Here is a 13,309-nt window from a genome sequence, read left to right on the forward strand (position 1 = left end):
ACATCCTATATTAATGGAGTACAATTAAGAGGAAGACTTCACCAGAGCTTTTTTTTTTTAATGACTCTGTGAGCACAGATGTATTTTTTCTCTTCCAACAGCCGCTCCCCTCCACCCAAGCCCACAGATATTTCCAATCTACTGCCAAAAAAGGGTGGAAACAAAAAGTCAACAACTCTTTTGAAGTGTCAGGATTGGAATTTTTTTGCTGTTATTCTCTCCCCCATCCCAATAACCTGAATTGGTCTACCAGAAAACTATCACACTTCCAGGTACTGGGCTCTGCCAGGGAACTTCTCCACTTCAGGTGGTTTTTCCAGCAGCTTCTTTCCCGTTGCTTGAGGGACTCAAGTTTATAGGAGGTTTGTATTAAGATTAATGGCAGAAAAAAGGTATGCATGTATATCCCATGGCAAGAAAAGAGAAATAAGAAGCATACAATCTCTGGAACAGTGTCACAAAATCCCTGTCACGGACTGAGGGGGTTGGTGAATGGCTTCAGGTTCTGGAAACAGAGCGCCAGGAAGCGGCACGTAGGGAGATTAAGGGAAAACAAAGGGATGTGCAGAGAGCCGGGTGCATGTAGTACGCTCAGCTTTCAGAAGCAACAAAGTATGCAAACCTCTAGTGATAGTTATTCAACAGAATATAATGGCTCTTTCAAGATCACTGTGGTCTGCAGCTTGCAAAGAAGCAACCAAGCCATCAGCAGAGGTCCACTAAATTCATCAAACAAATCACAGGGTTTTATAAACTCTTAAAAGTGGAGGCATACAGTTGTATTTTTATTATTAAAATATCAACACTATTCCTGAAATGTAAATCGTCCTATGGGTTTATTCAACAGAAAAAAAATAAGAAAGGAAAAAAAAAATCGAGCTTTTTCAGTCAACCTTCTAGAAGAACCAACTTACAAAACGCTACGAAGACTTGTTCTTTCCAACTGCTGGCTAAGAGACAGACAAGAAAGCCAAGCACCAGACTTGCCCTTCTACAGTATCATAATTCTGCAAGAACCGTCTTGACCATCTCTGCAATACTGTTTTGTTTCCCCAAGCAACACCATCTTATTTAGGAAGGATAATGAGAACTCACAAACATAAACTTATTTTAAAATATATAGATCCTTTTACTTTGTTTATGAGATTATGAGGTATGAGGGCTTTTTAATAAAAATTAATTTTCACTGCAATAAGGCACCCAAAAGCAATAATTATTACATAAATTCAAATGGATTTGCTTACAGTTCCAAGAAAGCCTATTAAAAACATCATTCTGGTATATACTTTGCTGAATGTTCTCAGTGCATATCCCTGAAAAACAATTTAAGAATGAAATACAGCCAAACAACCAGCCGTTGCTTCAAAACAAAACCTCCTTATATTAAGATTGCAAATATATTTTAACATAAAAGATTATTAGGAAAATGTATTATGAGCATCCTTATTATGCTTATGTTTCAGAAATAATTATTTTTAAAAGTCAATCCCATTTTTCTTTTTTCTTCACAAAGACAAGTATCAACATTTGAATAGCAACAATAAAAGCTAGCCATTAAAAAACGTCTGCTGGCACTTCATCAGGTCCCTGCACGTACCTTTGCCTTGTCAATTCAGCAGAAGAGCTTTACTCACTGCCATATACAAGCAGTACAGTCGTTGGTGTTTGTTCTACAATGGATTTTGTTGTATTTTAACTGTCCTATCCATGTTTTATCAACTGCACAGAGAACAATACACTGTTATAGGAAGCTCAATAGGTTTATTTATGGCATGGCTGCTTCCATTTGGGATAAACCTGGGGGGAAATAAAATGTTTGTTTGATTTCTAACTCTACTGGGAGGTAAAATGGGAATATCCTGTGCAGAGTGAAATAAGCCATAAAGCTTTCATGAAGACATGCATGTGAAAAGTGATGACCGTTTGCAGAAGAGACATTTTGGATGTGTCCATTAGAGCAGAGGAATGGCTGACATCCATTCTCTGAAAAATGTGGATTTTCACATACACTGTGGTACCAATACTTTGCTGCAGGATGCTGACGGCTTATGCTCCGTTGTTAGCAAAGGAAGGAAAGACAAGGAAGCAGCAGAGAGGTAAAAGTTGGGATCCAGTATTTTCTTCCTTTTTGGGGAGAGCAATCTTTTAATTTCTTACTACATCTCTTACTAAAAATGACACGGTGAAGTTAAGCTACTATGATTTTATGCTACAGTGATTTAATTTACTGTTAGAGAAATTTATTCTTTTTAAAAGTCTCCAGATTTGTACTTCCCAAAAACAAATAATTTCAAAAACAAATGGAAAAAACCCAGTATTTCCCCCATTCTCTCAGGCACTTTGATACCAACCGATCACCATTCCAAACCCCTAAGTTGGATACAAAAGCAAATAAAATTGCTGAGCCACATGTAGACAGCAAAAGCTCACAAGCCAAGCATATATATAGCAGCAGCTACGTGGGAGGCCCAATGAGGTAACCGTAGCGACTCCTTTGGTTAATGCAGAAGTGCATAAATTCTGCCTGGGGAGCCTAATCTTCAGACAAGCAAAGACAAGGCTAAAAAGGCCTTGTTTAAAGCACTACTGATGCGCAGCAAAATCTGAAATACTAACTTCATTTTCCTGGGAACCTGGGCGCTCTCTGAACCTGCAGAAATTAAAAGCCCCATCCCACAGCCTCCCCGTCTGCAGCAGTTCCTTTTTTTTTTTTTTTAATTTTGAACGCCAATTTTGTCCTCTGATTCTTTGAAAAAAGTATTTCCTGCTCTGCGGGGCAACAGCCTTTCTGCACAAACCAGAGCCCTGTCGGGTGTGGGAAGCCTGCGGAGTCGCCTTGCTTCAGGGGATGCTTTTACCAGGAAGAACTGCAGGGTTACACCTCTCATCAGCCATTAGACATGACTTTGCCATTGACAGTCTGCCCAGCTCTGGCACCGCATTGCGAAAAAGCAAACAAACCAATTTTCTTGTACAACCGATATAAACCTTCCTGACGTTTCATCTGGCAGATTTACACACAAAGCACTTCAAATCGATACAGTGGTGATTCATTGCCATTAAAACCACAATTTTTCACCCAACTTCCCAGAATGAATTAATCTTATTATGGAGTCCTAGCAACCCTTTATTTCCTTTTTAAAATTTTTTGGAAGCTTCTAGATAAATTTGGTCCCCTTAACGGTCCAAGACTGAAGTCATTCCAACATACTATGTAACTACACTGTTATTCTTGACCTAAAACCCAACCCCAGATTTTTCTTCAGGCCTTGCCCATGTCAACATCTGCCTTTACTTTCTTTCTGTCTCTCCTCTTTCTAAACTACTGGTAAAGCCGGTCAACAATTCTTCATTGCTGTGTGATTCAGACCTGATACGAACAGGATTAGAGATAGCACAGTTAGGATCTGCTCCCATCGTAGCTGTGCTAGTGTTGACAATTTCCAGAAAAACATCCTACTGTAAACACAAGATGCAAATTGTAAGACACAAGGCAACAGTAACATAAAAATAACAACATAGGCAAAAGGCAAATGTAGAAAGTGTGGTTTAGGTTAATTTGGTTACTACCACTGCTTTGACTAAACACTGAAGACTTCAAAACCAGGGATTACTAACTAGACTTACTAAGATGGGAATGATGATGTAATGCAAATATTCCCAGAAGGCAGAGTTCAAGAATGCAAATACACCTTACCTGCACAAGCTGTAAAAGATAATGAAGAACATCATCATCTTCTAAACTTTCCAGTTTTTGGACTGCCATTGCTCGGACATTTTCATCCGAAAAGTTACAGTCCAGAAGTTGCATTGTGAGTCCAACATCTAAAGTGCTTTGATCCCAAACCTCCTTTTTAGCTAGCAACTGGTATGTTTTGGCCACTATTTCTTGTTGTCCCCATTTCACAGAGCTAAGCAGCTTAGGATACGCCTTGGGGTGCTTTATGCTTTCATATCTAAAGTGCCACAACAGTTCTTTGTCTTCAGGAGAAAGTGGATTAAGTGGGTCAGTTGCTATGATCTCTTCAAGTTGCTTGCGAAGCTGGTTGGGCATTTCAGCTCGTGTCCTATCCCCTTGGGGGTCTGATGTTATCCTGTGCTTGGGCAAGGCAATTGGGTGACAATATTTGTCCAGCACAACAGAGATAGCCATTGAGTTTTCTTTATCTGGGTTAGTTGCTGATGTGAGTTTGTCTGCGTTGATACTTCCTTGTTCTTCCCCCTTGCCTGGAATTTTCCACATGTGGAGCACATACTCCCCACTTCGTAGCAGGAAACGGTGATCTATCAACAAAAGATTTACATAATAGAGAAGCTGAGTTTTGCATTTTGAATCAGAGTTGGGGGATTCATGTGACTGAAGGTTCGTCTTTGTGGTCAGTCCTTGTGCTTTGCCGCAGTATATCTGAAGATTCAGGAGTGCTCCTTTAGGCAAATCCTTGATTTTGATATCAAACTCCAACCAAATATTCCACAGAACCTCCTCAGTAAAAGGCTTTGATGAAGTCCTCCTCTGTGAAAGGAGCTGCTGCCCATGTTGAATGTTAGCCTCCACAAACACAGTAAGATCAGTATTTCTTGGTAAAACTGGGATATCAATGCCAATTATTTTCACCCTAAATTTCCTATTACAATCCCACAAAGAGATAGTGAAGACTCTCTCATGATCTTTTCCATCTATTGTCAATTGTTCATGATACCCTGTAACTCCTGTACAGTCATCCACCAAGGGCCACTCTTCCTTCTGAACTTCATCCTCATTCGGGTCAGGGGGATTGTCTAAGACAAGGTGGATTTCTTCCCCATTCTTAAGGCACTGTCTTATCCAGTGAAAATCTTTAATTGGTGTCTCTCCAGTAATGTACTCATCTCTGCCACAAATCCTGAGAACAAAATCCAGTTCACTATGATCTTCAGGAATGTCCATCAAAGACTTCTTCTTTGCCATTTTTGTGAAAAAGCTGTGGAGAATCATATCTGGAGTGTCATCTATTGACACTTTAATTTTTTGGCTAGTTGTTCCTCTATGTATGATTATGAAAATGTTATTATTAGTGATCTTTTTAAATAAATATTCTGGGAGTGGCTTAGATGTAGTCCATGGGTGCATTGCATACAATTTAGGATCTCTACAGGCTACCTCTATCATTCGTGGAGTGACTAATCTGCGACGGGTAAATTCTAGTTCATCATCATGCACGTTGCTTACATCAGTGACATCATAACCAATTAAATTGTTAAGTTGCCGCTGAAATTCCTGAACTTCTTCTGACGGTTTTTGTTTCTGGACAACATAGATCTTGCCTACCTTTTTCTGTAACACTTTCCAGTATAGTATGCAGTCCAATGTCTGTAACACTTGATGTTTATCATAAATTTCATACCATTGCCCTTTCTTCTGATACTGCAGAATAAATTGATCGGGGGTGAATGCATGGTAGAAGTCTGTGGTTTGACTCATCTCTATTGCACGCATCCAAATCTGTGCTTTCATTTGCTCAACCGTACAGTTGCCAGCTATTTCAAGTAACATCATTTCCGGTACTTTAGTATGTTTATTGCTTGTAGGTAAAATGAACTCAATGGATATCAGTTCCATTGACGACAAATTACTCGATGTACAATGAGGTTTCATTCTTCTTCTCCTTCGTTTGTTTTCCTCTCTCATAACAACAGGCTGTTCATAATCCCCCAACTCCATGCCAGAAGAAATCTAGCAAAACATACAAATACTTGATTACTTTCTCATTTACATTTTTCTTTACTCTTATTTTTTAACTCTTCTTAATTAAAATCACAGACCAGCCAGAATCCTGCTACTTGTATGCTTTTTATATTTCCCTTTCCCCTTAATTTCTGGTCATAAGTACTTGATTTACATAAACCACCTCAGATGTAATCTATTCAATTCAATACCAAATATAAAAAAAACCCCACCAACCCAACCCTCCAATGATTTACAGCCTTCCCAGATTTCACTGAGGATAAGCAGTCTGACTGTGTATTTCCTCCATACTGATTTGTTCTTGCTTCTATTTGATCAAGCACCGATTCTTCTGCTGCCTCATCTGTTTTGATGCTGCTGATATTAACATAAGTGGATTTTCATAGAAATCAAAAGACACGCTACTATGTATGAGCAGAATGTGATCCCACCGAGCTCCAGGAATGACAGAAAGTAACAAAACAAGCAATTTATCTGCAGACTGGACATAGGTGAGCCTATTCCTATTTTCCTCTGCCTTTCTTTTTAGTGATGAGGAATAAGGACTTACACCAAAAAAAGTCCTTAGGATTCAAAAGTCAGGGACTACTTCAGAAGACAGATATTTAATGTGCATCTAAATTCAAGTCTAGTATCCATAGATGTGCTTCTTTTAAATAAATCAATTCACCAGACTGATAACATCCATCCATTTTAAAAGTAAACACTTCCAGTATAAACTCTTAGTTTGCTACAGAACAAAAAACTCCCAAGCTGATGCCGATTTATTACCCTATACATCAAATCACACCTAAAACACCTGTAAGACAACATCGAACATGAGTAGCCTACCTTATCAGCTTTCAGTAAACAAAAAATATTGTTGTTCACAGTTAATCTCTACTGAACAATATTAAAGTGGAAATTATTCACCGAGAGCTTGGAAGAGGAAGGCAGTGCTGATTGAGCACGCTCGAACAAGCTAAGTTACAGCAACATACTGAATTTCTTTTCCAGACAATGCTTTTTACACATAAAATCTTCTCTAGCTGCTGGAAAAACTAAAACCAATGTTACGATGCCTTAGCAGATAACAAAACAAGAAGATAAAAATATAAAAGGTTAAACTGAAACAACATAGCATGCTAACTGAAATTCTTTTTTCAAGTTCCGGAAAGCAACAACTGTGGACACACCACCTCTATAATTGACAAAGCACAAGGAAAAATTACCTGCTTATAAAATAAAGGCTGAATTGCTGAAGACGATTCATTTGTTTCATTTCTGAAGTTCCTATTTTTTTAAAGGCAGATCATTCACACAAAAAATTTCTTTGTTTAAGCTGTTCTGCTTTTCTTGCTTGCCCTCATATCCAGATGCAAAGGAAGTGCTGCACTTACCAGGAAGGAAGTTTTAACCAAGTTGATTATACATATGATTGCTCATTTTAAAAAAAGTCAGAACGCTTTTCCTGTTACAACAGTAAAAATACACTAACAGCACACCAATTTAATTTTAACACACATGCATAGAAGACATGCTTAAAGCCTTTCAAAAATAGCTAAGAATAATCCAGGCAATAAATCTAATGAATCAAAATAAAAAATTTTAAAACCAATACATTTTGGAGAGCCTAACTACTTTATAAAAGAGTTAAATAAAAATACTAGATAAAAGACAACTAAACCTCCAATGTTTCCTTATTTTTATTTTCATGGTGATAGCCCTTTGAGGACTCCCAACTTAAATTTATCAGAGTTTTTTAAGCCAGTCTTCATACAGGCGTCACATGGAGATGGTATCTGCCCAGGATCTTGCGTGGTAACCTCAGCAATAGAACTGCTGGGCTATCTTCCTCCTAGTATTTTTAACTCCTCCATTTATGATTACAAACACACAGTGAAATCCACTACAAACGATGACTTAAGATTCGGGAAGAATTTAAACCATGGACTTTCAAGCCCTAATTCTTGCAGTTAACTACAACCCGACGAGCTGTTCCTTTACTACAAAAAATCCCCCCAGGAAAATATTTGGGAGAATATGTACAAATCAGAAAGACAGAAAAACCTCTAATCGTATCTTTTTTCCTTATGACTTTTCCAGTGAAATACTGACCATTTTGAAGAGCAATAAGCAGTACACATCCTACAGCAGTACATATCCTACAAAAATGATGACTCTTGAGAAGGAGAAAAAAATATGAAAGAACTGAAAGATCTTTTAGCAACAGTGAAGTGGTGGTGTGGTTGTTTGTTTTTTTTTTTAAATATGCACACTTCCTATCTTGTAAGACACCTTTCTTATTAAAAAGGAAGAAAAAAAAAGCTCTCTCTGCATTGGCAAAAAAATCTGAGTGTCTCTTACCTGCCTCCAATGTGCCACTCACAACCTCTGAAATAAACACTGTGTCAAGGTTAAAAAAAGAAAATACCCTCCACTATAGACATAGCTCTTATTTCTCAGAGCATCATTTTGCTTGGCAGCTAAGACTGATTTCTTTTTAGAGGTTATTTTTCTCAGGAAGTGAGTTCGGGGAAAACACACTCTGTCCTAGCTCCCTCCACCTTTTAGAGCCAGTATTTGAAATTTCTCAAGGAAGTGGCAAAGTTGCCCTGAACATTTTGTCGCTGCCATGAAATCTACCCATCTTGGCCAAGACATCTCCAACACTCATCCTCCATGCATGTGCAGCCTGTCAGCATTCATCAGCCACAGTCTCTGTGGCATCTCAGCACTACACACCGCTTTCCTCTCCGGTCCTCCTCTCGTCTGAAAAAAGCACTCAGTTGCTGCAAAACTTGACCACCTGTAACCTCAACAGCAGTGCCCAGGATGACAGAGGAGAAGGTAGCAGCCAGTTCCACATAAAAAGGAAAAGAAGCTGGAGGCGTAGGAAAAGAAAAGGAGTAATGCTGAAGGGGAAAGTGTGTTTTGCAAAACCTGTTTTGAAATTCCCTGACTTTGGAGAGCTTGACTTTGCAACGCTTTTGCAGAGTCTGTCTTTTGAAGTATAATTTCTAAAACATGTAATATAGTCGCGTATTTTTCTTCATTTAAACATAAGCAGCTAGCAGTAAGGGTTTTTTCATGCCAACAGGCTACATAGATTTTTTGCAGATATCCCTCGTTCTAAAAGTCATTGTGCTGACCCTATTAAGTAAACGTGGACTCATTTCAGTTTCATTGGTTTTTGCCAGACCTAAGAAAGCATGCTGGTTTAAAATGTCCTCATCTTGCTGCCACATGCTATGCACTTAAAGATTAATTTTTCAAACACATATACACACAAATATTCCATCTCCTGCTAAGCTGTTCTAGCACTACTCCATTGATCAAGACCATCAAGACAATCAAAGGCAGCATCTCTACCTCATGCAGCAGGGAACTACCCGTACACTGCTCAACAAATGTAATTGTTTGACACTTTTATCCACTTAAAAAGACAGGTAGAGCAATATTGTGAAAGGTTCAGATATTCCCCCACAAACTGCATCAGATACAATGCAAAATGCATGACACTTGTGTAACTGCCCATAGAAGACTGTCTCTTCTCCCACATTCATTTGGGCTGTGACCTGTCATGTGTAGTCCAGTCCAGTCCAATCTCCATCTCCAGTTCAGCTCTGACCCCTTTTCATCAGCTTCAGAAGCCAGTTCTTGGAGTGATGACTGTCTCTAATCTGTCTCTGCAATGACAGACACAAAAGTGTCCCCATTCTTAGGGCGACACCAAATTTTATCTATTTTCTGCTAATCCATGTGTAGGCATGTGAAAACCGTATTTCCTCATGCATATGCATCAGAAAACTTTGACATTTATAACCAAAAATAATTTAAAATAACTTCCTAAAACCATTGTCATGCCTAAGCATTACTTACAGTATTGACATTTCTACATGCCTACTGCAACAACACCACAAAAAAATAAAAAAAAATCCCTCTTTTTTATTTCTAATTCCAATGAGCCTCATCAACCCCGAATTTCCCTGTATTAGGAGAAGTGTCCTACCACTGGTCCACAAATCCTGATGGGGTGCAATGGAGCAGGAGGAGGTGGGCCTGTAAAAGGTAACTAAGACAAGCAAACAGGCTTGCCTTTGTCTCCAGTTGTGTTCCTATCTCATCACTTAGGTCAGCAAACTGGTCATAACAAGAACAACAAAAAATTTGGTTAATTTTCAGCTGGATCAGTTCCTTGATCTGACTCATCACTTGCAGGAGTGGTAGGGCAGGGGAGGGAAGAGAAGGGAAGGGAATGGAGCCAGCAGAGTTTAGGGTAACTGAGACTGAAACATAACTCACAGCAGGATTAGGAGATAAATTCATGAGTAAACTTGTTAAAGGATTTGAGAAAACTGGTTGAAAGGTGCTTTAAAAAGACAATGTGGTATTATCATGAATTACTTCATATATTCTGCTACAAAAAATTCAAGATATCTGTCAAACGTCGCTGCTTTGTTAGAGTTTTACCAGTTACTTATTCTTCACCAGTTATTCTTATGTTTATTCTATACTAGTTTCTGCTTCTGGTTTAATCTACCACGTGAAAACCTTATTTTTAAATCATTCTTTTCACTTTAATGTCAGCTCCTTCCCAGACAACATAACCTGCAAGAAAACAGGCACTCTCTATCAAAGTAAGAATCACCTTGTGCACACATTATGCAAATATAATAATAATCTATTTACATTCACACTTTAAGATAAATGAAAAAACCCACCTATGACAAGACCCAAAGTTTTCCAAGCAGCATACTACATCTACTTGCCAACATTGTCCTGTAGCAGGAGACCACTCTGCATTTGCTGGATAGGAGTACAATACATCTTCCCTACATCTACGATGATCCAGTGCTGAACTATGCACGCAAGATCCAGCACTAACATGTTACGCATGAACACAACAACAAAAACTGCTTTGCTCAGTTCTTTTGTCAAATCCTCTAGCAACTACTAGCTCTCACGGGAATTAAATCAGTGCAGCTTCCCATTAGCAAGTAAACTTCACAGATAATATAGTCACATTCTTCATCAAAAAGTGTACTAATCAGCAGATACAGCTGAACATCTCCGCCAGGAGGTTGCACAGTGAATCTGACTGCTATTATGGCTGTAATATTTTCAGGACCCCCCTGCCTTCACTACAGACCTTTGCATATTTTGGTTTCTACGCGAGGTATCTATTTGGGGGTGCTTCTGGAACAAACTAACTTCTAGCTGGTTCCAAAAATCCAGGTAGGAATTTTGGCAAAGTTCTAGTTAACTGGAGTTATACAAATGATGGGGATCTACCTTTAAACCAACACTTCACGGAGTTTGAAAACATGGAGATCACAGCTATGGCTCCTGCAGGGACACACTCGCTATTTGGATATGGCCTGTCCTTTCAACTTGTGCCCGGTTCTTCAAATACCGATCTTTAGCAGTGTGATCTAATCTCCACTGACAACCAACTCCTGAATGCCCTCAGCCATTATTTCAGACAATTTGTGGTGGGGGAAGGCTTTATGGTCTGCACGTATGGGATAGACACAAGAGGTTATTATTTGTTGGATGAGGAAATACAGTTATTCTTTAAAAGCTATGTTGTAGCAGAGCTGACTTACAGATCGTAAGACCAGAGGGAACAGCTACCACTGTCTAGTGTGATCCTTCACTTTGCACAGTTTTATTCAACATACTAACAGCTTCCTCAGGAGGTTTGCATCAAACCTGTAACTCTTGTTTGGGCCAGGACGCCAGCCGGGACCAAGGCCGCAAGGAGCGAAGGACCAGGCAGCGCGCAGGGGGCTCAGCCCTTGCCTTGGAGACTGCAGTGCTGACTCCGGTCAGTCACACATGCCCTGCTGCAAGGGGGCTCTGGGCGAAGCGCTTCGCCTGCCCCAGGCCCGGGAGGCGCGACGCTGCGAGGATCCGCGGGCCGGGGCTGCCTCCCTCACCCGGCCCACCGGCCGGGCCCCGAGGCCGCGCCCGCCCTGACCGCCCGCCGCCCCGAGATGGCGGCCGGGGCCGCGCCGTCCCGCAGCGCCTGCGGGAGCAGCAGCGGAGTCGTCGCCGCATGAAGGCAAACCTCGCCGCGCCCAGCCCGGCGCAGCAGCCGAGGGCTGCGGCCACCCTGCCGCGGGCGCGCCCGCCGGGCAGGTCTGCCCACAACCACCGCGGGGAGCCGGGCCGCGCCGCCCCGGCCCTGCGCTCCCGCCGCCACCTGCGAGCCCGGGCCTCGGGCAGAGGCCGGGCAGCGCCGGCCTGGGGCAGGGTCCGCCGGCGACCGCCGACGGCCCCCGGGACGGAGCTACTCACCGCAGCGGCCCGGCCGCGGCCCCGGACAGGTGTTTTCCTCAGCAGGAAGCGGAGCGGGCCGGGGGCCGGAGGGGAGGCTCCATGGCCGGCGGTAGGCAGCTCCGGAGCTGCCGCCAATCACACGCCGGGCAAAGAGGGAACCGGCTGTGGGGCCTCCCCGCCCCGCTCGGCCGCCGCCGCCCGGCCCCGCCGCGGCCCCGGGGCGCCCGGCCCCGGCCCCCGCCGATGTGCCCGGCCCTCGCCGCGGCCCGCCGAGCCGGGCGCCGGGGCCGTGCCCCGTCCCCCGAGCGAGGCGGTGGCCCGGGGAAGGGGCCGGCGCTGGGCCGGGACGCCCCGCGGGTCTTCGGAGCGCGGTGCCCGGCCTGGCCGCTTGGAGGCAGCGGGCAGCCCTGCCGCGGTCCGGGACGCGCTGGCCCGGTACGGCCACATCAGCCGGAGTGGGGATATATCCGCTGCTAGGGTAAAGCACCGCAGCCGTAGTGTGGTTTAACCGCCAGCACAAGGCACGCAGGACCTGTCCTGGTGTCGGTGCAGGCAGCAGAACCTCTCTGGAAGCAGCTCCAAGAGGCGTTCATCGCCCAGGGGCCCCGGCTGGCGTGCCCCTCCGCAGGCTGCTGCTGAGCGGCCGCCACCGCGGCGCTGCCGGCAGCCAAGAGCCGGGGCTGCCCGGCCAGGCCGGTGCCGGGCGCTGCTGGCGGCCCGGCCAGCCCCGCGCGCTACGGCAAGGACACGGTTAGTTTGTCTAAGCTGTCCTCAAAACCCCCTGGTGATGGCAGTCTGCTCCAGCGCGCCGTGGCCTTCTCCTTCGGAAAGATTTTCACGCTGTCTTATTAAATGTCTACTCCTACAGGTTTAGCCTCTTGTCTTATTCCTTTTTTTTTTTTTTGCGGCTACTTTTTGTTCAAAGATGCTGTATTCTTGTTTTCCTGCTATTTTCCCATCTCCAGACTGGGCAGTCCTGGCTCTCTCCTTTTAGGTCATGTTCCTTAGACCTCCTGCGGTTCCTGTAGCTCGCCTCCAGGCTCTTGCCAAATGGGCCACGTTGTTTTTGGAAGGCACTGCACAAAACTGGACATAGTAGTACTCCAGCTAAGGCCTTGCCAAGGCTGCCCACAGCAGGAGGATTAATTCATCAGCCTTACGGTGCCAGGACTCCCAATGCAGCTCAGGCATAACCATTCACTTCCAATTCAAACAAACAACTCCCCCTCACCACTCTTTCCCCACGCTGGCTGCTGGCTGTTTGGCTCTGAAGGGAGCTGAGTGTTTGTATCTCCGCAGCTCTTTTTTGGAATGAACAGC

The 13,309-nt window shown here is 43.2% G+C and overlaps 1 protein-coding gene across 2 annotated transcripts in view; it reads right to left on the minus strand.

Annotated features, from left to right (window-relative positions):
• PIK3CG (phosphatidylinositol-4,5-bisphosphate 3-kinase catalytic subunit gamma) overlaps positions 1-12,059 on the minus strand; it is a 36,470-nt gene extending 24,411 nt beyond the window's left edge. For both annotated transcript variants that reach the window (XM_050904861.1, XM_050904855.1), the window contains exons 1-2: positions 12,008-12,059; positions 3,698-5,713 (exon numbers count right to left, since the gene is read on the minus strand). In XM_050904861.1, coding sequence (XP_050760818.1) covers positions 3,698-5,701 — 2,004 coding nt within the window. In that variant the 5' untranslated portion in view covers positions 5,702-5,713; positions 12,008-12,059. The remainder of the gene's footprint in view (positions 1-3,697; positions 5,714-12,007) is intronic.
• Between the last annotated feature and the right edge of the window lie 1,250 nt (positions 12,060-13,309).

The sequence above is a fragment of the Gymnogyps californianus genome, chromosome 1 (genome assembly GCF_018139145.2).
Source record: "Gymnogyps californianus isolate 813 chromosome 1, ASM1813914v2, whole genome shotgun sequence".
Taxonomy (NCBI): Eukaryota; Metazoa; Chordata; class Aves; order Accipitriformes; family Cathartidae; genus Gymnogyps; species Gymnogyps californianus.